The 26,356-nt window shown below is 51.5% G+C and overlaps 2 protein-coding genes and 1 long non-coding RNA gene across 5 annotated transcripts in view; 2 read left to right on the plus strand and 1 right to left on the minus strand.

The window, feature by feature from the left end:
- Positions 1–7,915, plus strand: part of ddt (D-dopachrome tautomerase) — a 28,383-nt gene extending 20,468 nt beyond the window's left edge. The window contains exon 3 of the mRNA XM_068055428.1: positions 7,722–7,915. Within this exon, the coding sequence (XP_067911529.1) occupies positions 7,722–7,794 (73 nt within the window). The 3' untranslated portion in view covers positions 7,795–7,915. The remainder of the gene's footprint in view (positions 1–7,721) is intronic.
- Positions 625–24,912, minus strand: LOC137382876 (uncharacterized). Its single transcript, XR_010977303.1, has 3 exons — positions 24,782–24,912; positions 21,207–21,340; positions 625–795 (listed from the first exon to the last, which is right to left on the minus strand). It is a non-coding gene; the product is annotated as an uncharacterized lncRNA (long non-coding RNA).
- The window catches only part of klhl22 (kelch-like family member 22), a 61,767-nt gene continuing 60,303 nt past the window's right edge, over positions 24,893–26,356 (plus strand). For all 3 annotated transcript variants that reach the window (XM_068055423.1, XM_068055422.1, XM_068055427.1), the window contains exon 1: positions 24,893–25,045. The gene's annotated coding sequence lies outside the window, so the exon portion shown is untranslated. The remainder of the gene's footprint in view (positions 25,046–26,356) is intronic.

The raw sequence follows: 26,356 nt of genomic DNA on the forward strand, positions 1-26,356 counted from the left end.
CCGGAAACATGCCAAAGGTGACACATGACCGCCTACGAGGTTCCGCTCCGGATTTTCTGTTAGGGTTTACTCCCTTAGCCTTGGTCTCTCCCGAGACGCCCACAAGGCAGTGGGGTTGTTGGGGCCCCTACACAGGTGTAGGATGGTGCCGGTGGGAGGAGGGGATGCAAGGGGGAGGGGTACTTCTACTCTCTGCAAATTTGATGCAATTCAAATCTCTGCTCCCTGTGTACCTAACTTGTACCAAGTCCCACTCACCCATCTCCCCTATAGTTGCTGATCTACACTGGCTCCTGGTTAAACACCTCAAGTTTAAAATCTCTCCACAGCCTCGCCCCTCTTTATTTCTGTAATCTCCTACAGCCCTACAACGCCCCGAGATTTCTGCGCTCTTGAACATTCCCGATTTTGATTGCTCCCCCAAATGTGGCTGTGCCTTCACCTGTCTAGGCCCTAAGCTCTGGAATTCCCTTCCTGAGCCTCTACACCTCCCTTTCATCCTTTAAGGTGTTCCTTAAAAACCTACCTCCTGAGGCAGCTTTTGGTCATCTGCCCTAATATCTCTTTATGTAGCTTGTTGTCAACATTTGTTCAATAATGCTTCTGTAAAACATCTTGGGACGTTATTGTTTTAATTGGTGACAGAAGTGTGTAGGCTAGACGTCTCTCCTCCACCTGTTACCTCGCAGTTTAGTCCTAGATTTTGCACCAGGGCTGACAGGAACTCCTATACATGCCCTTGGGGCTCTGAAGCTTGAAAGAGACAAAATACAAAATACTGCAGATGCTGGAAATCTGAAATAAAACAGAAAATGCTGGAAATATTCAACAAGTTCGACAGCATCAGGGAAGAGATAGAAACAGAGTTAACATTCCAGGCCGATAACCTATCATCAGAATATAATGTCTCATATGCTAGAAGCTTAATCTGCACAGGGGCTTATGCTGACATTGAAGAGAAATGGGTACGACCATTCTTTAATACCCATCTGAATGGGCAGGTGTCATAGAAGCATATATAGGAACATAGAAAATAGGAGCAGGAGTAGGCCATTTGGCCCTTTGAGCCTGCCCCGCCATTCATTATGATCATGGCTGATCATCCAACTCAGTAACCTGTTCCCACTTTCGCCCCATACCCTTTGATCCCTTTAGACCCAAGAGCTATATCTAACTCCTTTTTGAAAACATTCAATGTTTTGGCCTCAACTGCTTTCTGTGGTAGCGAATTCCACAGGCTCACCACTCTATGGGTGAAGAAATTTCTCCTCAGCTCAATCCTGAAAGGTTTACCCTGTATCCTTAGACTATGACCCCTGGTTCTGGACTCCCCCACCATCGGGAACATCCTTCCTGCATCTACCCTGTCAAGTCCTGTTAGAATTTTATAGGTTTCTATGAGATCCCCCCTCACTCTTCTGGACTCCAGCGAATATAATGCTAACCGACTCAATCTCTCCTCATATATCAGTCCCACCATCCCAGGAATCTCTCTGGTAAACCTTCGCTGCACTCCCTCTATAGCAAGAACATCCTTCCTCAGATAAGGAGACCAAAACTGCGCACAATATTCCAGGTGTGGCCTCACCAAGGCCCAGTATAATTGCAGCAAGACATCCCTGCTCCTGTACTTGAATCCTCTCACTCTGAAGGCCAACATACTATTTGCCATTTTTACCGCCTGTTGCACCTGCATGCTTACCTTCAGTGACTGGTGTACGAGAACACCCAGGTCTCGCTGCATATTCCCCTCTCTCAGTTTATAGCCATTCAGATAATAATCTGCCCTCCTGTTTTTGCTACCAAAGTGGATAACCTCACATTTATCTATATTATACTGCATCTACCATGCAATAGCCCACTCACTCAACTTGTCCAAATCACCCTGAAGCCTCTCTGCATCCTCCTCACAACTCACCCTCCCACCCAGTTTTGTGTCATCTGCAAATTTAGAGATATTACATTTAGTTCCCTCATCTAAATCATTAATGTATATTGTGAATAGCTGGGGTCCTAGCACCAATCCCTGCGGTACCCCACTAGTCACTGCCTGCCATTCGGAAAAAGACCCATTTATCCCCACTCTTTGTTTCCTGTCCGCCAACCAATTTTCTATCCATGGCAATACACTACCCCCAATCCCATGCGTTTTAATTTTACATGCTAATCTCTTATGTAGGACTTTGTCGAAAGCCTTCCGAAAATCCAAATAAACCACAACCACTGGCACCCCCTCATCAACTCTACTAGTTACATACTCGAAGAATTCTAGTAGATTTGTCAAGCATGATTTCCCTTTCGTAAATCCATGCTGACTCTGTCCGATTCTACCACTGTTCTCCAAGTGCTCTGCTATAAAATCTTTGATAATGGACTCTAGAATTTTCCCCAGTACCGAAGTCAGGCTGACTGGTCTATAATTCCCTGCTGTCTCTCTAACTCCCTTTTTAAATAGTGGGGTTACATTAGCTACCCTCCAATCTGTAGGAACTATTACAAAGTCTATAGAATCTTGGAAGATGACCACCAATGCATCCATTATTTCTAGGGCCACTTCCTTCAGTACTCTGGGATGCATACTATCAGGCCCGCCGGATTTATTGGCCTTCAATCCCATCAATTTCCCCAACACCATTTCCCTACTAATACTGATTTCTTTCAGTTCCTCTCTCTCACTAAGCCCTGTGTTCCCCAACATTTCTGGTATAATACTTGTGTCCTCCTTTATGAAGACAGAACCAAAGTATGCATTTAGTTGGTCAGCCATTTTTTTATTCCCCATAATAAATTCCCCTGTTTCTAACTGTAAGGGACCTACATTTGTCTTCACCAATCTTTTTCTCTTCACATACCTACAGAAACTTTTACAGTCAGTTTTTATGTTCCCCGCAAGCTTGCTCTCGTACTCTATTTTCCCCTTCTTAATCAATCCCTTGGTCCTCCTTTGCTGAATTCTAAACTGCTCCCAATCCTCAGGTCTGTTGTTTTTCCTGGAATATCTATATGCCTCTTCCTTGGATCTAATGCTATCTCTAATTTCCCTTGTAAGCCATGGTTTGGCTACCTTTCCCGTTTTACTTTTGCGCCAGACAGGGATAAACAATTGTTGCAGTTCATCCGTGCGCTCTTTAAATGTTTGCCATTGCCTATCCACCGTCATCCCTTTAAGTAACGTTTCCCAATCCGTCATGGCCAACTCGCGCCTCACATCTTCGTAGTTTCCTTTACTAAGATTCAGGACCCTAGTCTCAGAATCAACTACGTCACTCTCCATCTTGATGAAGAATTCTATCATATTATGATTGCTTATCCCCAAGGGGTCTCGCACCGCTAGATTGTCAATTATTCCTCTCCCATTACACAATACCCAGTCTAGGATGGCCTGTACTCTAGCTGGTTCCTCAACATATTGGTCCAGAAAACCATCCCGTATACATTCCAAGAATTCCTCCTCTACGGTATTGTGACTAATTTGATTTGCCCAATCTATATGCAGATTAAACTCACCCGTAATTACAGATGTGTGTTTCTATCACATGCATCTCTAATTTCCTGTTTAATGCCATTCCCAACATCACCACTACAGTTTGGGGGTCTATAGACAACCCCCACTAACTTTTTTTGCTCCTTAGTGTTTCTCAGCTCTACCCATACAGATTTCACATCGTCAGAGGTAATAACTCTTTCCTCACTATTGCGTTAATTTCCTCTTTAACCAGCTATGCAACTCCACCGCCTTTTGCTTTTTGTCTGTCCTTCCTAAATACTGACTATCCCCGGATGTTCATTTCCCATCCCTGGTCAACTTGCAGCCATGTCTCTGTAATCCCGATTATATCATACCCGTTTACATCTATTTGCGTGATTAGTTCATCCATTTTATTGCAAATGCTCCGCGCGTTAAGGCACAAAGCCTTAAGACTTGTCTTTTTGACATTACTTGTCCTCTTCCCAATATTTTTAACTGTGGCCCTGTTTGATTCTGGCCCTTGATTTCTCTGCCTATCACTTTTCTTATTCAGCTTACTGTCTTTTGTTCTTGTCTTTGTTTCGCCCCCTCCTCTGACTCCTTGCAAAGGTTCCCATCCCCCTGCCATTTTAGTTTAAATCCTCCCCAACGACTCCAGTAAATACTCCCCCTCGGACATCAGTCCCAGTCCTGCCCAGGTGTAACCCGTCCAGTTTGTACTGGTCCCACCTCCCCCAGAACCGGTCCCAATGCCCCGGGAATCTAAAACCCTCCCCCTCACACCATCTCTTCAGTAATGTATTCGTCCGATATATCCTGCTATTTCTACTCTGACTAGCACGTGGCATTGGTAGTAATCCTGAGATCACTACCTTTTGAGGTCCTACTTTTCAACTTGCTTCCTAGCTCCCTAAATTCTGCTTTTAGGACCTCATCCTTTTTTTTTTACCTATGTCGTTTGTACCAATGTGTACCACGACCACTGGCTGTTCACCGTCCCCCTTCAGAATGTCCTGTAACCGCTCTGAGACATCCTTGACCAGGGAGGCAAAATACCATCCTGGAGTCTCTTTTGCGTCCACAGAAACGCCTATCTATTCCCCTTACAATTGAATCCCCTATAACTATTGCATTCCCACACCATTTACTCCTCCCCTGCGCAGCAGAGCCAACCGTGGTGCAACGAATTGGGCTGTTGCTGCTTTCCCCTGAGAGGCCATTCCCCCCAACAGTATCCGAAGCAGTTTATCTGTTTTGCAGGGGAATAGCCACAGGAGATTCCTGCACTGCCTGGCTAGTCCTCTTGCTCCGCCTGATGGTCACCCATTCCCCTCCTGCCTGTGAGTCTGCAGTGTGACCACCTCTCTATACGTGCTATCCACGATGCTCTCTGCCTCGTGGATGCTCCACAGTGTCCCCAGCTGCCGCTCCAGCTCCGAAACCCGGGCTTCTAGGAGCTGCAGCTGGACACACTTCCTGCACACATGCTGGTCCCGGGCACTGGAATTGTTCCCGGCTTCCGACATGGAGCACGAGGAGCACACCACGGCTTTGAGCTCTCCTGCCATGACTTAACCCTTTAAATTAAATTAAACCTTCCGGAAGATCTTAATGTCCAATAATATCAGTTACTCTAGGGCCCTTCTTCCCTGGTCCTCGTTACTACCGAACTTCCTAAAAAAAAAACACTACTTGCTATATTTGAAATAAACTTTAAACTTTTCTTACCTGAGATACTTACCCAGCTATTTAGAGCTATTCCCTAACAGCAGTGACTCACCAACCAATCACCTTGCAGCTCTCCTGTGATGTCACTGTTGGCTTTTTTTTTCTTTTTTTTTCAAAACTCCGGCGTGCTGTAAGAGGTCTGACTGCTCTCCGCTCCCGGAAGGTAAGAGCACAGAAGGAGACCATTCAACCCATTGGCTCCATGCCAGCTCTCCGCGGAGCAATCCAGTCAGTCACACTACCCCATTCAATTCCCGTAACCCTGCAAGTTTATTTCCTTGAAGTTTTCATCCAATTTCCCTTTGAAGTCATTGATTGTCTCCCCTTCCACCACCCTCATGGGTAGCGAGTTCCAGGTCATTACCACCCACCGCGTAAAAAAAGTTCTTCCTCACATACCCCCTGCATCTCTTGCCCAAAACCTTCAATCTGTGTCCCCCTAGCCCTTGTACCATCAGTTAATGGGAACAGTTTTTCCTTGTCTAACTTATAACCTGTCATAATCGTGTACACCTCTAACAAATCTTCCCTCAATCTCCTTTGTTCCAAGGAGAACAACCCCAGTTTTTCCAACCTAATCTTGTAACTAAAATCCCCCCATTCCTGGAACCATTCTGGTAAATCTCCTCTGCACCCTCACATCCTTCCTAAAGTGCAGTGACCAGAACTGGGCACCTACTCTGGTGGGGCCTTATCAGAGCTTTATAAAGGTTCAGCATAACTTCACAGTTTTTGTATTCAATGCCTCTATTTATGAAATCTAAGATCTTAAATGCTTTGCCAACCACTCTCTCAATATATCCTGCCATCTTCAAAGATCGATGCATATGCACCCCCAGGTCCCTCTATTCCTGCACACTCTTTAGAACTGGTTTAGAAAGGGTTTAGAACCCTATCCCTTCTGCTAAAATGCATCACCTCACACTTGTCTGTATTAAATTCCATCTGCCACTTGTCTTCCCATTCTACTAGCCTATTGCAGGTGGTTGGTATCATCCTCACTGTTTGCCACACCTCCAAGTGTGGTATCATTGGCAAATTTTGAAATTCTACTCTGCATTCCAAGATCCAAGACATTTATATATAGCAAAAAAAGCAGTAGTCCGAGCACTGACACTTGGGGAACACCACTGTCTACCATCCTCCAGTCTGAAAAACAACAGTTTTTCCCTTGTCTGACTTATCTAAGCCTATCATAATCTTGCGCACCTCTATTAAAGCTTCCCTGAATCTCCTTTGCTCCAAGGAGAACAACAGCATCTCCAACCTAACCTTGTAACTAAAATTCCCCCATCCCTGGAACCATTCTGGTAAATCTCCTCTGCACCCTCTCAAGGACCCTCACATCCTTCCAAAAGTGCAGTGACCGGAACTGGGCACCTACTCTAGTTTTCTGTCCTGAAGCCAACTTTCTATCCAATTGGTGGGTGCCTTGATTTAAGAACCCAGCAGAAGTCAGCACCAGGAGTGGCAAGAGAAAATCTGATCTAATAGTACAGGCTTGTTTCCTATTTGTTTTGAGAATTGCATATATTCAATGGTGGAAAGTACTTGAGCATTTTCTGTTCCAGCACTCTCTGCACTACTGACTGTAGGTATATACCTGTCTACAAAATAAAAAGTTATAATTTAAAAAATAATTGTGGATCCTTTTAAAAACATTGGGTACATTACTTTTTTGTTTACAAGTGCCGACCAGCGCGAACAATAGTGTCACGATAGAAAAATCTGATATCCTGTGAGTTTGATTCCTGTTACTTGAGTTAAACTGATTGCAGACAATATAATGGTTAGGATGTTATACTGGTCACAATGCCTTTGTGCTACACTGTGATGATTGGACTTGGCTACGATGCCCTCTACAGTCCAAGAGCCTGCTGACACTTGTTAGGCTTACACATGAATAATCACCCAGGAAAAGTAGTGGGGACAGATCAGTCTAGGAGAGGTAGTGGGGCGGGAACAACCCCATGGAAGTGTCCACCAGGGTCTTACAAAGCAGAGAAAATTGAGGAGAAAAATGTGGTCATTTATAGCAACCCAACTGTTGCTTTGTCAGGAAACAGTAAACTCACAGACCAAGGTTCAAAACTCAGGTGATCAGATTTCTCTACTGTGATACTTCATGCAAGGCTGAAAACATGTAGAAGATAAATGATTGAGGAAATTATCTTGTCAGTTTATCTTTGAGTATCCACATCCAGTCATGTAGGCCAAGTAACTTTGATCTAATTCTGCTTTATTGGATGGCTTGGATTATGCAGACTTGGGAGGTTCAAAAGGGCTGTTGGCTCATACATCCTAAATTAGAACATCAGAACGTGTTAGTGTTAGTAACTTGGGAAATGAAAACGAATGGGAATGTTAATTTGAACTCTCTGTATGTTCCATGAAGCTCCATACTGTTGCCCTAAGTGGCTGGCAAAGACAATCTTGATTTATCCAATTAAGTGTCTCTTAACAGAAATGCACACAATGGAACTATGATTTGATATTCCCTAACCTCTTAACTACTTCTTTCCAGGATCCTGATTCGATTTTATCCTTTGGAGAAGTGGCAGATTGGGAAAAATGGGACCGTCATGACCTTTCTGTAGACAAACTGGACTTGAAATTTTGTGTATTGACGCCTGTGTACCCCACCTGCCAGTGGTGGGCAGTTGTGTCCTTGAGCGTGCTACAGTATCCAAAAATAAACATTTCCAATTATGAATCAAATTTTGACCATGATACTAATTCAACAGACAATGAGTGAAACATACAGAGGCTATGTTGGAGTCACCAGGTCCTCTCCCAATGTTAGCAGAATTCTTGGGTTAGGGAGGGGTAGACCTGCTCTTGATCACCAGGTGAGAGTGGCCAAAGACCAAAATTCTGAAAATTAGTGGCCGAAGACAAAAAGATCTCAAATTTTGTTTTGACAAGGAATCCTGTAATCATAGCACTGTTAATGATCTGTAATGAATGCAAATACTTCCAGGCCACTTCAAATGTGTAGAAACATTGGTTTTCCTTTGTTTACCTTTAATTACCATCAAGAAAGCAGGGGGTATGGGAGGGGTGCTGTGGGGGGGAGGGGGGGGGGGGTGGTGGGCAGGAGAGTGTGGGAGGGGTGTTGGGGGGCAGGAGGGTGTGTGGTGGGAGGTTGGCCGCTGGACAACCAGTGAGTGGAGTTTGTGGAGGGGGCGGAAGTGTAATATCTTGTGCAGGTTTTGATGAAGGATTCTCATCCAAAAATATAAATTAAAATGAAGTCTGCCTCTTTTATTACATTCCGGGCACCTTAACAAACTAACAGCTTCCCGAAATAAACTGAGCTCTTAAGAGGCTCTTTGATATGGACATTAATACAAATTGTTATTGCTTTTTATCCAGTATAAGCGCATGCCTGTTGCAAACGTGGATGTTTGAATAGGTGGGGTCTGCCATCGCTATAGTGCCCAGCCTCAATCGCAACACTGTTGACACTGCAAAGGTGCCTTCAGCTTGCTGCTGGGCTTCCTGAGGACCGGTCTTCCCTCCACTCCCTTCCCCCCCCTCCCCCCCACTCCCTTCGCAACCCCTCCCTTCCCCCCCTCCACTCCCCCCTCCCCCCCTCACCTCCTTCCCCCCCTCCCATCCCTACCATCCCTCCTCTCCCCTCCCTTCCCTCCCTTCCCCCCTCCCCTTCCCCCCCTCTCCTTCCACTCCCTTCCCCCCCCTCTAACCCTTCCACTCCCTTACCCCCCTCACCTTCCACTCCCTTCCCATCCCTTCCCTCCTCCCCTTCCACTCCCTTCCCCCCCTCCCCTTCCACTCCCATCCCCCCCTCCCCTTCCCTTCCCTCCTCCCCTTCATCTCCCTTCCCCTCCTCCCCTTCCACTCCCTTCCCCTCCCTCCCCTTCCACACCCTTCCCCCCCACCCCTTCCACTCCCTTCCCCCCCCTCCCCTTCCACTCCCTTCCCCCCCACCCCCTTCCACTCCCTTCCCCCCCTCCCCGTCCACTCCCCCCTTCCACTCCCTTCCCCCCCTCCCCTCCCCCCTCCCCTTCCCCCCCCCCCTTCCACTCCCTTCCCCCCCTCCCTTCCCCTTCCCCCCCTCCCCTTCCACTCTCTCCCCCCCTCCCCTCCACTCGCTAAGTCCCCTCCCCTCCCACCCCTCCTCTCCCCTCCCCTTCCCCCCTCCCCTCCACCCCTCCTCTTCCCCTCCCCTTCCCCCCACCCCTTCCATTCCCTTCCACTCCCTTCCCACCCCTCCTCTTACCCTCCCCTTCCCCCCCCTCCTCTTCCCCTCCCCTTCAACTCCCCTACCCCCCTCCTCTTCCCCTTCCCTTCCCCCCTCCCCTCCCACTCCCTTCCCACCTCCCCACCCACTCCCTTCCCCCCCTCCCCCTCCCCACCCACTCCCTTCCCCCCCTCCACACCCTTCCCCCCACTCCCCTCCCCACCCACTCCCTTCCCCCCCCTCCCCTCCAACTCCCTTCCTACTCCCTCCCCCCACCCCCACTCCCCTCCCCCACTCCCCCACTCCCTTTCCCCCCTCCCCTCCCACTCCCCCCCCTCCCCTCCCACTCCCTTCCCCCCCTCCCCTCCGCTCTCCCTCCCCCCTCCCCTCCCCTCTCCCCTCCCACTCCCTTCCCCCCCTCCCCTCCCACCCCATCCCCCCTCCCATCCCCCCTCCCCTCCCACCCCATCCCCCACCCTTCCCACTCCCTTCCCCCCTCCCTTCCCCCTCCCCTCCCACTCCCTCATCCCCCTCCCCTCCCACTCCCACTCCCTTCATCCCCCTCCCCTCCCACTCCCACTCCCTCAACCCCCTCCCCACCCACTCCCTCCCCCCTCCCCTCCCAACTCCCACTCCCTTCATCCCCCTCCCCACCCACTCCCTTCGCAACCCCTCCCTTCCCCCCCTCCCCTCCCCCCCTCCCCTCCCATCCCTCCTCTTCCCCTCCCCTTCCACTCCTTCCCCCCTCCCCTTCCCCCCTCCCCTTCCACTCCCTTCCCCCCCCTTCTAACCCTTCCACTCCCTTACCCCCCTCCCCTTCCACTCCCTTCCCATCCCTTCCCTCCTCCCTTCCACCCCTTCCCACCCCCACCCTTCCACTCCCATCCCCCCCTCCCCTCCTCCCCTCCACTCCCTTCCCCCCCTCCCCTTCCACTCCCTTCCCCCCCTCCCCTTCCACTCCTTCCCCCCCTCCCCTTCCACTCCCTTCCCCCCCCTCCCCGTCCACTCCCTCCCCTTCCACTCCCTTCCCCCCTCCCCTTCCCCCCTCCCCTTCCCCCCTCCCCTTCCACTCCCCTTCCCCCCCTCCCCTTCCACTCCCCTTCCCCCCCTCCCCTCCACTCTCTTCCCCCCCTCCCCTTCCCCTCCCCCCCTCCCCTCCACACTCTCCCCCCCACCCCTCCCCACTCCTAAGTCCCCTCCCCTCCCACCCACCTCTTCCCACCCCTTCCCCCCACCCTTCCACCCCTCCTCATCCCCTCCCCTTCCCCCCACCCCTTCCATTCCCTTCCACTCCCTTCCCACCCCTCCTCTTACCCTCCCCTTCCCCCCCTCCTCTTCCCCTCCCCTTCAACTCCCCTACCCCCCTCCTCTTCCCCTTCCCTTCCCCCCTCCCCACCCACTCCCTTCCCTCCTCCCCTCCCACTCCCTTCCCCCCCTCCCCTCCCCTCCCACACCCTTCCCCCCCCTCCCCTCCCCTCCCACTCCCTTCCCCCCCCTCCCCTCCAACTCCCTTCCTACTCCCGTCCCCCCCTCCCCCACTCCCCTCCCCCCCTCCCCCACTCCCCTCCCCCACTCCCTTTCCCCCCTCCCCTCCCACTCCCTTCCCCCTCCCCTCCGCTCTCCCCTCCCCTCTCCCCTCCCACTCCCTCCCCCCCTCCCCACCCCTCCCACACCCTTCCCCCCTCCCCTCCCACTCCTTCCCCCTCTCCCTCCCCCTCTCCCTCCCTCCCCTCCCATCCCTTCCCCTCCCACTCCCTTCCCCCTCCCCTCCCACTCCGTCCCCCCCTCCCCTCCCACTCCCTTCATCCCCCCTCCCACTCCCACTCCCTTCATCCCCCTCCCTCCCACTCCCACTCCCTTCATCCCCCTCCCCACCCACTCCCTTCCCCCCTCCCCTCCCACTCCCTTCATCCCCCTCCCCACCCACTCCCTTCCCCCCTCCCCTCCCACTCCCACTCCCTTCATCCCCCCTCCCAACCCACTCCCTTCCCCCCCTCCCCTCCCACTCCCTTCCCCCCTCCCCTCCCACTCCCTTCACCCCCTCCCCTCCCACTCCCTTCACCCCCCTCCCTCCCCCCCCCTCCCCTCCCACTTCCTTCCCCCCCCTCCCCTCCCACTCCCTTCCCCCCCCTCCCCTCCCACTCCCTCCCCCCCCTCCCCTCCCACTCCCTTCCCCCCTCCCCTCCCACTCCCTTCCCCCACCCCCACTCCCTTCCCCCCCTCCCCTCCCTTCCGCCCCTCCTCCGACTCCCTTCCCCCCCCTCCCCTCCCACCCTTCCTCCCCCTCCCCTCCCACCCTTCCTCCCCCTCCCCTCCCACCCTTCCTCCCCTCCCCTCCCACCCTTCCTCCCCCTCCCCTTCCCCCCCTCCCCTCCCACTCCCTTCCCCCCCTCCCCTCCCACTCCCTTCCCCCCCCTCCCCTCCCACTCCCTTCCCCCCCCTCCCCCTCCCACTCCCTTCCCCCCCTCCCCTCCCACTCCCCTTCCCCCCCCTCCCCTCCCACTCCCTTCCCCCCCCCTCCCTTCCCCCCCTCCCCTCCCTTCCCCCCCTTCCCTTCCCCCCCCTTCCCTTCCCCCCCTCCCCTCCCACTCCCTTCCCCCCCTCTCCTACCCCCCTCCCCTCACTACCCCCCTCCCCTCCCACCCTTTCCCCCCCTACCCTCCCACTCCCTTTCCCCCCCTACCCTCCCACTCCCTTTCCCCCCCCACCTCCCACTCCCTTTCCCCCCCCCCACCTCCCACTCCCTTTCCCCCCCCCACCTCCCACTCCCTTTCCCCCCCCCACCTCCCACTCCCTTTCCCCCCCTCCCCTGCCACTCCCTTTCCCCCCCTCCCCTCCCATTCCTTTCCCCCCCTCCCCTCCCACTCCCTTTCCCCCCCTGCCTTTCCCCCCCTCCCACTCCCTTTTCCCCCCCTGCCTTTCCCCCCCTCCCACTCCCTTTTCCCCCCTCCCACTCCCTTTCCCCCCTCCCCTCCCACCCTTTCCCCCCACCCCTCCCATTCCCCCCCTCCCCTCCCATTCCCTTTCCCCCCACCCCTCCCATTCCCTTTCCCCCCTCCCCTCCCATCCCTTTCCCCCCCACCCTCCCATTCCCTTTCCCCCCACCCCTCCCATTCCCTTTTCCCCCCTCCCCTCCCACACCCTTTACCCCCCTCCCCTCCCACTCCCTTTCCCCCCTCCCCTCCCACTCCCTTTTCCCCCCTCCCCTCCCACTCCCTTTTCCCCCCTTCCTTCCCACACCCATCCCCTCCCCTCCCCTCCCCTCCCACTCCCTCCCCTCCCCTCCCACTCCTTCCCCCCCACCCCTCCCTTCACCCCCCTTTCCCCCCCCCTCCCCTCCCTTCTCCCCCCTTCCCCCCCTCCCACTCCCTTCCCCCCCCCTCCCCTCCCTTCTCCCCCCCCTCCCCTCCCTTCTCCCCCCCTTTCCCCCCCTCCCCTCCCTTCACCCCCCCTCCCCTCCCTTCTCCCCCCCTCCCCTCCCTTCTTCCCCCCCTCCCCTCCCTTCTCCCCCCTCCCACTCCCTTCTCCACCCACACCCTTCTCCCCCCCTCCCCTCCCACTCCCATCTCCCCCCTTCCTTCCCACTCCCTTCCCCTCCCCTCCCCTCCCACTCCCTTCCCCTCCCCTCCCACTCCCTTCCCCCCCTCCCCTCCCTTCTCCCCCCACCCCTCCCTTCTCCCCCCTTTCCCCCCCCCTCCCCCTCCCTTCTCCCCCCTTTCCCCCCCCCTCCCCTCCCTTCTCCCCCCTTTCCCCCCCCCTCCCCTCCCTTCTCCCCCCTTTCCCCCCCTCCCACTCCCTTCCCCCCCCCTCCCCCTCCCTTCTCCCCCCCTCCCCTCCCACTCCCTTCTCCCCCCCCTCCCCTCCCACTCCCTTCTCCCCCCCCTCCCCTCCCACTCCCTTCTCCCCCCCCTCCCCTCCCACTCCCTTCTCCCCCCCCTCCCCTCCCACTCCCTTCTCCCCCCCCCTCCCCTCCCACTCCCTTCTCCCCCCCCCTCCCCTCCCACTCCCTTCTCCCCCCCCTCCCCTCCCTTCTCCCCCCCTCCCCTCCCTTCTCCCCCCCTCCCCTCCCACTCCCCTCCCTTCTCCCCCCCTCCCCTCCCACTCCCCTCCCTTCTCCCCCCCTCCCCTCCCACTCCCTTCTCCCCCTCCCATTCCCTTCTCCCCCTCCCATTCCCTTCCCCTTCCCTCCCCTCCCCACCTCCCTTCCCTCCCTCCCCCTCACTCCCTTCCCCCCCTTCCCCTCACTCCCTTCCCCCCCTTCCCCTCACTCCCTTCCCCCCCTCCCCCTCACTCCCTTCCCCCCTCCCCCTCACATCCCTTCCCCCCTCCCCCTCACTCCCCCTCACTCCCTTCCCCCCTCCCCCTCACTCCCTTCCCCCCTCCCCTTCCACTCCCTTCCCCCCCTCCCCTTCCACTCCCTTCCCCCCCTCCCCTTCCACTCCCTTCCCCCCCTCCCCTTCCACTCCCTTCCCCCCCTCCCCTTCCACTCCCTTCCCCCCTCCCCCTTCCACTCCCTTCCCCCCCCTCCCCTTCCACTCCCTTCCCCCCTCCCCTTCCACTCCCTTCCCCCCCCTCCCCTGCCACTCCCTTCCCCCCCCTCCCCTCCCCACTGCCACTCCCTTCCCCCCTCCCCTTCCACTCCCTTCCCCCCCTCCCCTTCCACTCCCTTCCCCCCCTCCCCTTCCACTCCCTTCCCCTCCCCTTCCCCCCCCTTCCACTCCCTTCCCCCTCCCCTTCCCCCCCCTTCCACTCCCTTCCCCCCTCCCCTTCCACCCTCCCCTTCCCACCCTCCCTTCCACCCTCCCCTTCCACTCCCTTCCCCCCTCCCCTTCCACTCCCTTCCGCCCCTCCCCTTCCACTCCCTTCCCCCCTCCCCTTCCACTCCCTTCCCCCCTCCCCTTCCACCCTTCCCCCCCTCCCCTTCCACCCCTTCCCCCCCCTCCCCTTCCACTCCCTTCCCCCCCTCCCCTTCCACTCCCTTCCCCCCCTCCCCTTCCACTCCCTTCCCCCCCTCCCCTTCCACTCCCACTCCTCCCCCCTCCCCTTCCACTCCCTTCCCCCCTCCCCTTCCACTCCCTTCCCCCCTCCCCCCCTCCTCCTTCCCCCCTCCCCTTCCACTCCCTTCCCCCCTCCCCTTCCACTCCCTTCCCCCCCTCCCCTTCCACTCCCTTCCCCCCCTCCCCTTCCACTCCCTTCCCCCCCTCCCCTTCCACTCCCTTCCCCCCCTCCCCTTCCACTCCCTTCCCCCCTCCCTCCACTCCCTTCCCCCCTCCCCTTCCACTCCCTTCCCCCCCTCCCCTTCCACTCCCTTCCCCCCCTCCCTTCCACTCCCTTCCCCCCCTCCCCTTCCACTCCCCTTCCCCCCCCTCCCCCCCTTCCCTTCCCCCCCTCCCCTTCCACTCCTCCCCTTCCACTCCTTCCCCCCCTCCCCTTCCACTCCCTTCCCCCCCTCCCCTTCCACTCCCTTCCCCCCCTCCCCTTCCCCCCCCCTCCCCTTCCACTCCCTTCCCCCCCTCCCCCCTTCCCCCCCCCTCCCCTTCCACCGCCTCCCCTTCCACTCCCTTCCCCCGCCTCCCCTTCCACTCCCTTCCCCCGCCTCCCCTTCCCACTCCCTTCCCCCGCTTCCCCTTCCACTCCTTCCCCCGCCTCCCCTTCCACTCCTTTCCCCCGCCTCCCTTCCACTCCTTTCCCCCGCCTCCCCTTCCACTCCTTTCCCCCGCCTCCCCTTCCACTCCTTTCCCCCGCCTCCCTTCCACTCCTTTCCCCCGCCTCCCCTTCCACTCCTTTCCCCCGCCTCCCTTCCACTCCTTCCCCCGCCTCCCCTTCCACTCCCTTCCCCCGCCTCCCCTTCCACTCCCTTCCCCCGCCTCCCCTTCCACTCCCTTCCCCCGCCTCCCCTTCCACTCCCTTCCCCCGCCTCCCCTTCCACTCCCTTCCCCCGCCTCCCCTTCCACTCCCTTTCCCCCTCCCCTTCCACTCCCTTTCCCCTCCCCTTCCACTCCCTTCCCCTCCCCTTCCACTCCTTCCCCTTCCCCCTCCCTTCCACTCCCCTTCCCCTCCCCTTCCCCTTCCCCCCTCCCCCCCCTCCCCTTCCACCCTCCCCTTCCACTCCTTCCCCCCCTCCCCTTCCACTCCCTTCCCCAGTCTCCCCTTCCACTCCCTTCCCCAGTCTCCCCTTCCACTCCCTTCCCCAGTCTCCCACGAAACCTAAACCTTCTCCTCTCGGTCATTGCCGCTCACTCATCCAGCTGCCTGAAAACAGCAGGGCCGGCTGATTTCAATGTGCCTGTGCTGTGAACCGCCAATCAACACTCACCCTGGCCAGGCAGCCCGCTGTCAGACACAGACACTGACCAATCACAGGGCCGGATTCAAAGCTTTGGCGGGCTGGAAGAAGCCAATGGCAGATTTCCAAAATCCTAATGTCGGAAATCTGCCATTTGGCGGAAATATTTCATCCCTGTGATCACTATTCATTGATTTCCAGCTAGAACGTGTAAGAAGTACGAGGCTCTGCAGTCAATCTACTGACACGTATGGTTAAGGATCTCAGTGTGAATGATGGTCCATTGCTCAGTATGTATTGTGCTGGCCAACACAATAGAGGCATTGGAGTCTTTTGTGCAGAGATTATTGCCCTACATTTTTTTATTATTCATTTCATGGGCTGTGGGCATTGCTGGCATTCCTAATTGCCCTTGAGAAGGTGGTGGTGAGTTGCCTTCTTGAACTGCTGCAGTCCATCTGGTGTGGATACACCCACAGTGCTGTTAGGAAGGGAGTTCCAGGATTTTGATCCAGTGACAGTGAAGGGACAGCGATATAATTCTATGTCAGGATGTTGTGTGGCTTGGACGTGAACTTGCAAACGGTGGTATTCCTATGCAATTGCTGCCCTTGTCCTTCTAAGTGGAAGAGTTTGCAGATTTGGAAGGTGCTGTCGAAGGAGGCATGGTGAGTTGCTGCAGTGCATCTTGTATATGGTACACACTGCTGCCACTGCGCGTCAGTGGTGGAGGGAGTGAATTTTAAGTTTGTAGATGGGGTGCTGATCAGTCAGGCTGCTTTGTCCTAGATGGTGTTGAGCTTCCTGAGTGTTGTTGGAGCCGCACTCATCCAGGCAAGTGGAGAATATTCCATCACACTCCTGCCTTGTGCCTTGTAGATGGTGCACAGGCTTTGGGGAGTCAGGTGAGTTACTTGCTGCAGAATTCCCAGCCTCAGACCTGCTGTTGTAGCCACAGTACTTATATGGCTACTCCAGTTCAGTTTCTAGTCAATGGTAACCCTTAGGATGTTGATAGTGGGGGATTCAGCAATCGTAATGCCATTGAATGTCAAGGGGAGATGGTTAGATTCTCTTTTGTTGGAGGTGGTCATTACCTGGCACTTGTGTGATGCGAATGTTACTTGCCACTAATCAGCCCAAGCCTGAATGTTGTCCAGGCCTTGCTGCATACGGACATGAATTGCAAGTTGGGGTAGAATACATACTCCAGTACAGTGTTCATTGATTTTGGTTTTTTTAATCTCTTTTTTTTTCTCTCCAACTTCCTTCGGAATAAACTGGTCATTTTTGGGATGGCAGGATGGAATGCATCAAGGATCAGTGTATGTGCCTCAAATATTTATTTATTAATGACATAGATGAAAGAACTTAGCTTAATATATTCAAGTTTGCTGACAGTGCAAAGCCAGGAGGAAACGTTAAGCTGTGAGGGGAATGCAAAAAAACTGCAAAGGGATATAGATAACTCAAGTGATTGCACAAGAAGGTGGCAGATGCAGTATAATATGGGGTCTGTCCACTTTGGTAGTAAGAATGGAAAAGCAAAATATTTTTTAAAAGGTGAGAGACGAATAAATGTTAGTATGCAGAGGGATTTGGGTGTCCTTGTACATGAATCACAAAGTTAACGTGCAAGTTGGGGCAGATGGTGGCGTAGTGATAATGTCACTGAGTAATCCAGAGGCCCAGGCACTGGTTCAAATCTCCCCACGGCAACTGGTGGAATTTAAATTAGAGATAGAGCACTGAAACAGGCCCTTCGGCCCACTGAGTCTGTGCCGACCAACAACCACCCATTTATACTAATCCTACATTAACCCATATTCCCTACCATATTCCCCCAATTCTCCTACCACCTACCTACACTAGGGGCAATTTACAATGGCCAATTTACCTATCAAACTGCAAGTCTTTGGCTGTGGGAGGAAACCGGAGCACCCGGTGGAAACCTACGCGGTTACAGGGAGAACTTGCAAACTCCGCACAGGCAGTAGCCCAGAACTGAACCCGGTCACTGGAGCTGTGAGGCTGCGGTGCTAACCACTGCGCCACTGTGACCCCCAAATTCAATCAATTAATAAAAATTCAATTAATAAATCTGGAATTGAAAGTCTCAGCAATGGTGCCATGAAACTATCATCGATTGTAGTAAAAATTCATCTGGTTCACTAATGCCCTTTAGGGAAGGAAATCTGCCATCCTTATCTGTTATGGCCTACATGTGACTCCAGAACCACTGCAATGTGGTTGACCCCTAACTTCCCTCTGAAATGGCCTAGCAGTCACTCATTTGTCAAGGGCAATTAGGGATGGGCAACAAAGGCTGGCCTTGCCAGTGACGTCCACATCCCATGAAAGAATGAAAAAAAAGAACTGCATCAGTATCTGAGGCGTTGCGAATGGTACTGAACATAGTACAATCATCAGCGAACATCCCCACTTCGGACCTTATGATTGAAGGAAGGTCATTAATGAAGCAGCTGAAGATGGTTGGGCCTCGGACACTACCCTGAGGAACTCCTGCAGCAATGTCATGGGGCTGAGATGATTGGCCTCCAACAACCACAACCCTCTTCCTTATTGCTCGGTATGACTCCAAATAGTGGAGAGTTTTCCCCGATTCCCATTGACTCCAGTTTTGCTAGGACTCCTTGATGCGTCACTCAGTCAAATGCTGCATTGATATCAAGGGCAATCACTCTCTTGAGTTCAGCCCTTTTGTTCTTGCTTGGATCAAGGCTGTAATGAGGTCAGGAGCCAAGTAGCCCTGACAGAACCCAAAATGAGCATCAGTGAGCAGGTTGTTATTTAAGTGATGCTTGATAGCATTGTCGATGACCCCTTCCATCACTTTGCTGATGATTGAAAGCAGACTGATGGGAAAGTAATTGGCCGGATTGGATTTGTCCTGCTTTTTGTGGACAGAACATATCTGGGCAATTTTCCACATTGTCAGGTAGATGCCAGTGTGTAGCTGAACTGGAACAGCTTGGCTAGGGGTGTGGCTAATTCTGCGGCCGGGATGTTGTCAGGACCCATAGCCTTTGCAGTATCCAGTGCCTTCAGCCGTTTCTTAATATCACGTGGAGTGAATCAAATTGGCAGAACGCTGGTACCTGTGATGTGGGGGACCTCAGGAGGCCGAGATGGATCATCCACTCGGCACTTCCTCTGAAGATGGTTGCAAATGCTTCAGCCTTTTCTTTTGCACTGGGTTGCCCCATCATTGGGAAAGGGGATATTTGTGGAGCCTGCAGCTTAGGTTAGTTGTTTAATTGTCTGCCATCATTCACAACTGGATGTGGCAGGATCTGATCCGTTGGTTGTGAGATTGCTTAGTTCTGTCTAACTTATGCTGTTTCCGCTGATGGGCAGGCAAGTAGTCCTGTGTTGTAGTTTCACCAAATTGACACCTCATTTTTAGGTATACCTGCTGCTGCTTCTGGCATGCTCTCCTGCACTCTAGTGAACCAGGGTTGATTCCTTGGTAGAGTATGGATCATGAGGTTACAGATAGTTGTTGAATACAATTCTTCTGCTGCCGATGGTCCACAGCATCTCATGGATGCCCAGGTTTGAGCTGCCAGATCTGTTCTGAATCTATCCCATTTAGCACAGTGGCCACACATAATGGAGGTATCCTCAGTGTGAAGATGGGACTTTGTTTGCACAAGGATTGTGCAGTGGTCGCTCCTACCAATACTGTCAAGGACAGATGCATCTGCAACAAGTAGATTGATGAGGACAAGGTCTAGTTGGTTTTTCCCTCTTGTTGGTTCCCTCACCACCTGCCACAAGCCCAGTCTGGCCGATATGTCCTTCAGAACCCGGCCTGCTCGGTCAATACTGGCGCTACTGAGCCACTATTGGTGATTGACATTGAAGTCCCCAGATGTCAGTTAGGAGGACTTTGCAGGGTCGACAGGGCTGGGTTTGTCATTGTCATTTCCAGTGCCTAGCTCGATGCCGGGTGCTCCATCCAGCTTTATTCTTTTCAACTTTTGTGTAGCAGTTTTGTACAACTGAGTGGCTTGATAGACTATTTCAGAGGACAGTTAAGAGTCAACCACATTGCTGTGGATCTGGAGTCACATGTAGGCCAGATCAGGTAAGCACAAGGGCATTAGTGAACCAGATGGGTTTTAATGACAATAGATAGCAGTTTCATGGTCACCATTACTGAGACGAGATTTCAATTCCAGATTTTATTAACTAATTGAATTTAAATTCCACCAGCTGCTGTGGTGTGATCTGAACCCACAGCCCAAGTATTGACCTGGGTCTCTGGATTTCTAGTCCAATTACAGTAACACTACCACCATCCTCAGGAAAGGGATTGCCTGGTAAGGGAGGCAAATCCTTCAGTGGAAAACAGCAGTGAGAAAAAGCATAGCTCACATGAAAAGAATAGGGATTCTTGGAAACAGCCATCATGGGTCACAACAAGCTCATTCGGTTTTCAGAGCTCCATCCCACATACCAACCTTCAGGCATACAACAACTTGTACCTTTAAATGTAGTAAAACATACCAAGGTGTTCTGAATCTATCGGCACAAATGTTGTCCCTTGAATACTTACACTAGCTGCTTTAATGAGATGATTTTCGGCTAGAATGTGTCACTACTACAATAACAACTTGTATTTATATAGTCCCTTTAATTTAGTAAAATGTCACAAGTGCTTTACTGGAGTGTATAAGAATACTGGTGCTGAGCCACAGGATTAGACATTCGGACAGGTGACCAGGTAGTTTTTAAAGGAGCATTTTAAAGGAAGAGAGAGGGGTGCAAAGGTTTAAGGATGGAATTTCTGAGCTTAGGTGCTCGATGGCTTACAGCAGGATCATTAATGGTACGGTGAACGAAGTCAAACATGTACAAGAGGCCAGAACTGGAAGAATGCAGAATTCTTGGGTTAGTTGGGGCAGGGGGCGAATAGAGCTGGAGGAAGTTAGAGATCAGGAGGGGTGAGACCATGGAGGGATTTGAACACAAGAATGGGAATTTTAGTTTTGAGGCACTGGCGTACAGGAAGGCAAAGTAGGTTAGTGAGAAGAGTGGACCTGGTGCAAGTCAGGATACAGGCAGCTGAGTTTTAGATGAGCATACGTTTATGGAGGGTGGCAGTAAAAAGCAGAAGATAGGTTATGAAGCAGTCCCATATGACATAGCATACCTTAGAAGCAGAGATTAAACCCATATCCTATTGATTACTGCTTCATACCAGAGGACGAATGGCTGGAAAACTTCTACCCCCTTGCCCTTGTCTCTGGGCTAAATGAAAGTGGTCTCAGTTTCTGTGAATGCACACAGATCAAACTTAGATTCAGAGCCGTACACTGGACGTAACAGGAGTGAATGACAACACTAAATTGTGTTAAAACAGCAATTTTTATTAAGTAATTATTTATGATAAAAATAGGAAAGAAAGATAATTTTGAGGAAAAGAGTATAGAAAGACAACCATCTTATAGCAAAACTGCTATAAGCCCAAATTAGTCTGTTCTGTCTCTCACCTGCCGTCAATTAGATTATACTGTCCACCAATTAAACTCCATCTCCTGCCTCCACATCATAGTTGATCACCCCATGTGCAAGCATTTGTCCTGGCTTGTAGTTCAAGGGTCATCACATACCATAAGAACCGATCCTGTTTAAACAATAGGAAACAGCCTTTATTTTTAAGAGAAAAACAGTAGTTTCGACAAAGCAACAGCTGCGAACATGGCCTGCTTTGACCAGCATGAAAACAAAATGAAGGAGTTCTTGGGAGAAACAAGTTCACAGTTAATATTACTACTGATTACCATTGATTACATAATGGATTAATTACTAGACTTAATCAGAGCACAAACACACTTTTAAATCAATGTATAAAAACTAACATTTAAAAATTCAATACAGGTTTTTTTAAAAAACAAGAGCAAAGCAGAAGTAAAACGCAAGAATATAAAGGTGCAAAAAGTAGTGGCTGCAGGCCTTTCACCTTTCAGGGCATTCCAAAGCACTTCTCAGCCTTATTCACGGACATCCAGGTCAAAAGTGCTCGGAGAAGTAAACGAAGAGGACACTGACTTTGAGAAAGGTCTGGGAGATCCAACCCATTGCAACTGGGAGGAGTTTGAGACTTTTAACTACAAAAATTTCACCACCAAAGATGTATAAGTGTGGTGTGATGTTTTCAAGTGTTTTAATAATAAAGAAAATACATTTCTTTGTAATTTGGAGTATCAGCTAATTACAAAGTACTATTTAGTTACTGGAGATTTCTTTTAGTTTAGTTATAATAAAAGTCTTAAAATGTGAATTGTTTTTGTATAATTCTTTAAATTGGTCTGGGGGTTCATATCTCATTTTAACATTAATGATCTCACTGAGGTCACAACAAAGGGTGTCAAATAGATAGTGGAGTGGGGTGAGTCTATCAGTATACACTGACAATGGAGAAACCAGCTCATGAGCACCATGCCTGTCATGTTCTTTTCAGTAGGTGCGAGCCAGTCCTTGACAGACATGACCACTGGTAAATTTACTACAGCATAAAGTCCTAGTTTTTGCCCACTTCGTATGCCGTTTTTACATTGCTGAACTGTTTTCTTCAGACACAGTGGGCACAACACTGAATACAGAATAATATATTTTTCTATACATAAATATGCCAAAAGTGCCGAAAGTGCTCAAAGGGTAAAAACCTGTGGATGGTGTCTGTCATACTCAGGTGTTTATCAGCTCAAACAAAATCATTTAACTGAACAGTTCAGGTGCAATTAAAGGGGTCAGAAAGCTCCCAGTGAGAAAACACATTAAACAGGTACATATGTGCCAATGAGAACCAGCAAGTAACCAAGAGCTACCACTACTCTTGAAAGTTATTTCAGTCCCAATACGTTGTATTTAGGTCAATGCAATTTTGGTTTCCCACTGGTGGAGTGTGTGCTTGGCCCAATGGAACTGAGCAGCTGCACCAACAGTTCTGGACCAACTTTCCCAAGCATTTTTGTGGGATCAGGAACACTAATGTTCCTCCTGGCTCCCCTATTTAGAACTGGGCCCTTCAGGAAGCTATTCACACAAAGGGTTGTGAAATCTGTAACTCCCTCCCTCCCTCCAAAGGGCTATGGGTGCTGGGGCAATTGGAGCCTTCAAGACTGATATCAATATGTTTATGTTGGGTAAGAGTATTAAGGGATGTGGAGTTGAGGCACAGATGCAATAATTTTCAAACAGACTGACTTAAATTCAGTGCTAGATAAAATGAAGGTTTAGTGCTTGCCCTATACAATCATATAGCCATTCAAACCCTAGAGCCTATTCTGCCATTCACTTAGATCATGGCTGATTTGTATTTTAACCTTATCCACCCATCTTGGTTCTGCCATTCAGTTTTGAAATTTTCAATTGACCTAGTCTTAACAGCTTTTTGGGGAAAAGAATTCCAGATTTCCACTACCCATCGTGTGTGAAGAAGTGCTTCCTATCATCACCACTGAGTGGCCTAGCTCTAATTTTAAGCTGGTTCTTGGATGATGGACTCCTTCCCAGCCAACTGAACCTTTTCTCTTTCTTTAGAGGATTAAACAGTCCTTCTTTATATGTTGGCTGCTGGCAAACCAAACTTCCCAGTAACTTTCCATCTTCCTCCATCTCTCTGTCTCTGATGGAAAAGCATTTTTCTAATGTTCCCACTGTCTCCCAAGGTTTAACTGGGCAGCTGTCTTCTTCAATATTGACCTTACCTCTGCAAATGTACATCATCTCATTTAGACGTCTAAGCAGTTAACAATTATGTGTTCTATCCTTTGTGGTTAATGCTGTAAACAACAAAAGCAACTTACATTTATCTCGCACCTTTAACACAATAAAATGTCCTGAGGCACTTCACAGGAGCATTATATAACAAAATATGACACCGAGCCACAGAGATTAGGCAAGATGGCCAAAAGCTTGGTCAAAGAGGTAGGTTTTAAGGAGCATTTTAAAGGAGGAAAATGAGGTGGAGGGGCGTGGGAAGGGAATTCTAGAGCTTAGGGCCTCCGCAACTGAAGGCACGGCCACCAGTGGTACAGCGATTAAACTCAAGAGGCATTAGATGAGCGCAGATATGTCAGGGTGCTGGGTCTGGAGGAGATTAAAGAGTGCAGGGCAAGGCCATGGAGGGATTTGAAAACAAGGTCGAGATTTTAAAATAAAGATGTTGCTTAACTGGGAGCCAATATAAGTCAGCAAGCATAGAGGTGATAGGTGAATGGGTCTTGATGCGAGTTAAAACATGGGTAACAGAGTTTTGGATGAACTCAAGTTTATGGAAGGTAAAATGTGCGAGGCCAGACAAGAATATGTTGGAATAGTCAAGCTTAGAGGTAACAACAGCACAAATGAAGGTTTCAGCTGCAGAGGAACTGAGACGGGTGAAGTCAGACGATGCTACGGAGGCGGAAACAGACAGTCCAAATCCTGTTTATTTTAAAGAAATCCAGGGTTTCTTTCTAGTTTCATTAAAATTGGTATTTAAATCTCCATAATCCTTCAACAACATTCACCCCATCCCCTGCAAAGCCAATGTATTGTTCCTGAAGTGTGGAGCCCAGATATAAATGCAGTGCTCTAAATGGGATCAACCAGTTTTATATAACTTCCATTTCTTTGGATTACCAACTCTCTCAAATCCAACAGGCCAGTAAAGCCCAACATTCCTTTTTGATTTATTTGATAGCTTCCACGAGCTTTTATTGATCTCGATTTAGGGACCCCCTAAATCTCTGCTTATGCACAGTTCCTCGTCTCACCATTTAGGCCCATTGTGCTTGTGCTGGCTCCTTGAGGGAGATATCTATTGGTCCCACTATTTCCTCATAGTCCTTTCCTTTTCACAATTCCTTTTGGAATTAGAGAAAGTCGGGCATCTCGTCATAAAAATTCACTTTTGCCATATGATTATATTCAGTGCGAACCACTCCAAGAGGGTAAAGACCTCTCGCAGAATCTCTGTGTACAGCTCACAACACGGTATAAATATTTGCGGTCAGATTTACGAACACAAGTTGATGCTAACTGCAAACGCATTAAGGGAGTCCCTTTTTTTTTTACTAACTCTCATACTGAAGCAGGCCATTGTGCCTTTACTCGGTCTGGCCCTCTACCCGCTCCAGCCGAGCCGATGCGAAATTTCTGGAAGCCCGCCGACACAGCCAGCGCCTCACCGCCCGCCGCCATTTTGTCAGCAGAGACTCGGAGGAAGGAAACTAAAATGGCGGCGGGTGCCGTCCGGCCCGGGGCAGGCTCCGGCCTTCGGGCCGCTCTGAGGGGATCTGCCCTACTGTAAGCCACCGCAAGAGTTATCTTCAATAAAGCAAAGGTAAGCGTTGCTTATTAAATTCGAATAGCTTCGAGGCTAGTCTTGTCTGAATTTTTTCAGACTATGGTTTATTTTTGAATTGTTTATTTCCGTATCTGTAAGCCCTTCACTTGACTATTCCAGCGCATTTGCAGTTATTGTTGAGCACATTTGAAACAATGAAGATTTGCCAAGTTGTCGCTGATTTTAGGCTACATTTGGGCAAATCTGAGACCTATGACTCATCTAAATATTCAAAATTGACCTGCTTTCTTCACTCCTCCTATTCCCTTAACCCCACCCATTCAAATAGCCCCGCCCATTCCCTTAACCCCACCCATTCAAATAGCCCCGCCCATTCCCTTAACCCCACCCATTCAAATAGCCCCTCCCATTCCCTTAACCCCCCCCATTCCCTTAACCCCGCCCATTCAAATATCCCCTCCCATTCCCTTAACCCCACCCATTCAAATAGCCCTCCCATTCCCTTAGCTCCTCTCATTCAAATGGCCCCATTCCCTTAACCCTTCCCATTCAAATATCCCCTCCCATTCCCTTAACCCCACCCATTCAAATATCCCCTCCCATTCCCTTAACCCCACCCATTCAAATATCCCCTCCCATTCCCTTAACCCCACCCATTCAAATAGCCCTCCCATTCCCTTAGCTCCTCTCATTCAAATGGCCCCATTCCCTTAACCCTGCCCATTCAAATATCCCCTTCCATTCCCTTAACCCTGCCCTTTCAAATAGCCCCTCCCACTCCCTTAGCCCCTCCCACTCCCTTAGCCCCTCCCACTCCCTTAGCCCCTCCCACTCCCTTAGCCCCCATTCAAATAGCTCCTCTCATTCAAATGGCCCCATTCCCTTAACCCTGCCCATTCAAATATCCCCTCCCATTCCCTTAACCCCGCCCATTCAAATAGCCCCGCCCATTCAAATAGCCCCTCCCATCCCTTAGCCCCCATTCAAATAGCCCCACCCTGTCCCTTAACTCCACCCATTCTAATAGCCCCTTTCCCCCATTCTAATAGCCCCTCCCTTTCCCTTAACTCTTCCCATTCAAGTAGCCCCCCCATTCCCTTAACTTCATTGTAATAGCCCCCCATTCCCTTAACCCCATTGTTATCGCCCCCCATTCCCTTAACCCCATTGTTATCGCCCCTCCCATTCCCTTAACCCTATTGTAATAGCCCCACCATTCCTTAATGCTATTGTAATAGCCCCTCCCATTCCCTTAACCCCTCCCATTCAAGTAGCCCCTCCCACTCCCTTAACCTCTCCCATTCAAATGGCCCATCCCATTCCCTTAACCCGCCCCCATTCAAATAG

The sequence above is a fragment of the Heterodontus francisci genome, chromosome 23, assembly GCF_036365525.1.
Source record: "Heterodontus francisci isolate sHetFra1 chromosome 23, sHetFra1.hap1, whole genome shotgun sequence".
Lineage (NCBI taxonomy): Eukaryota > Metazoa > Chordata > Chondrichthyes > Heterodontiformes > Heterodontidae > Heterodontus > Heterodontus francisci.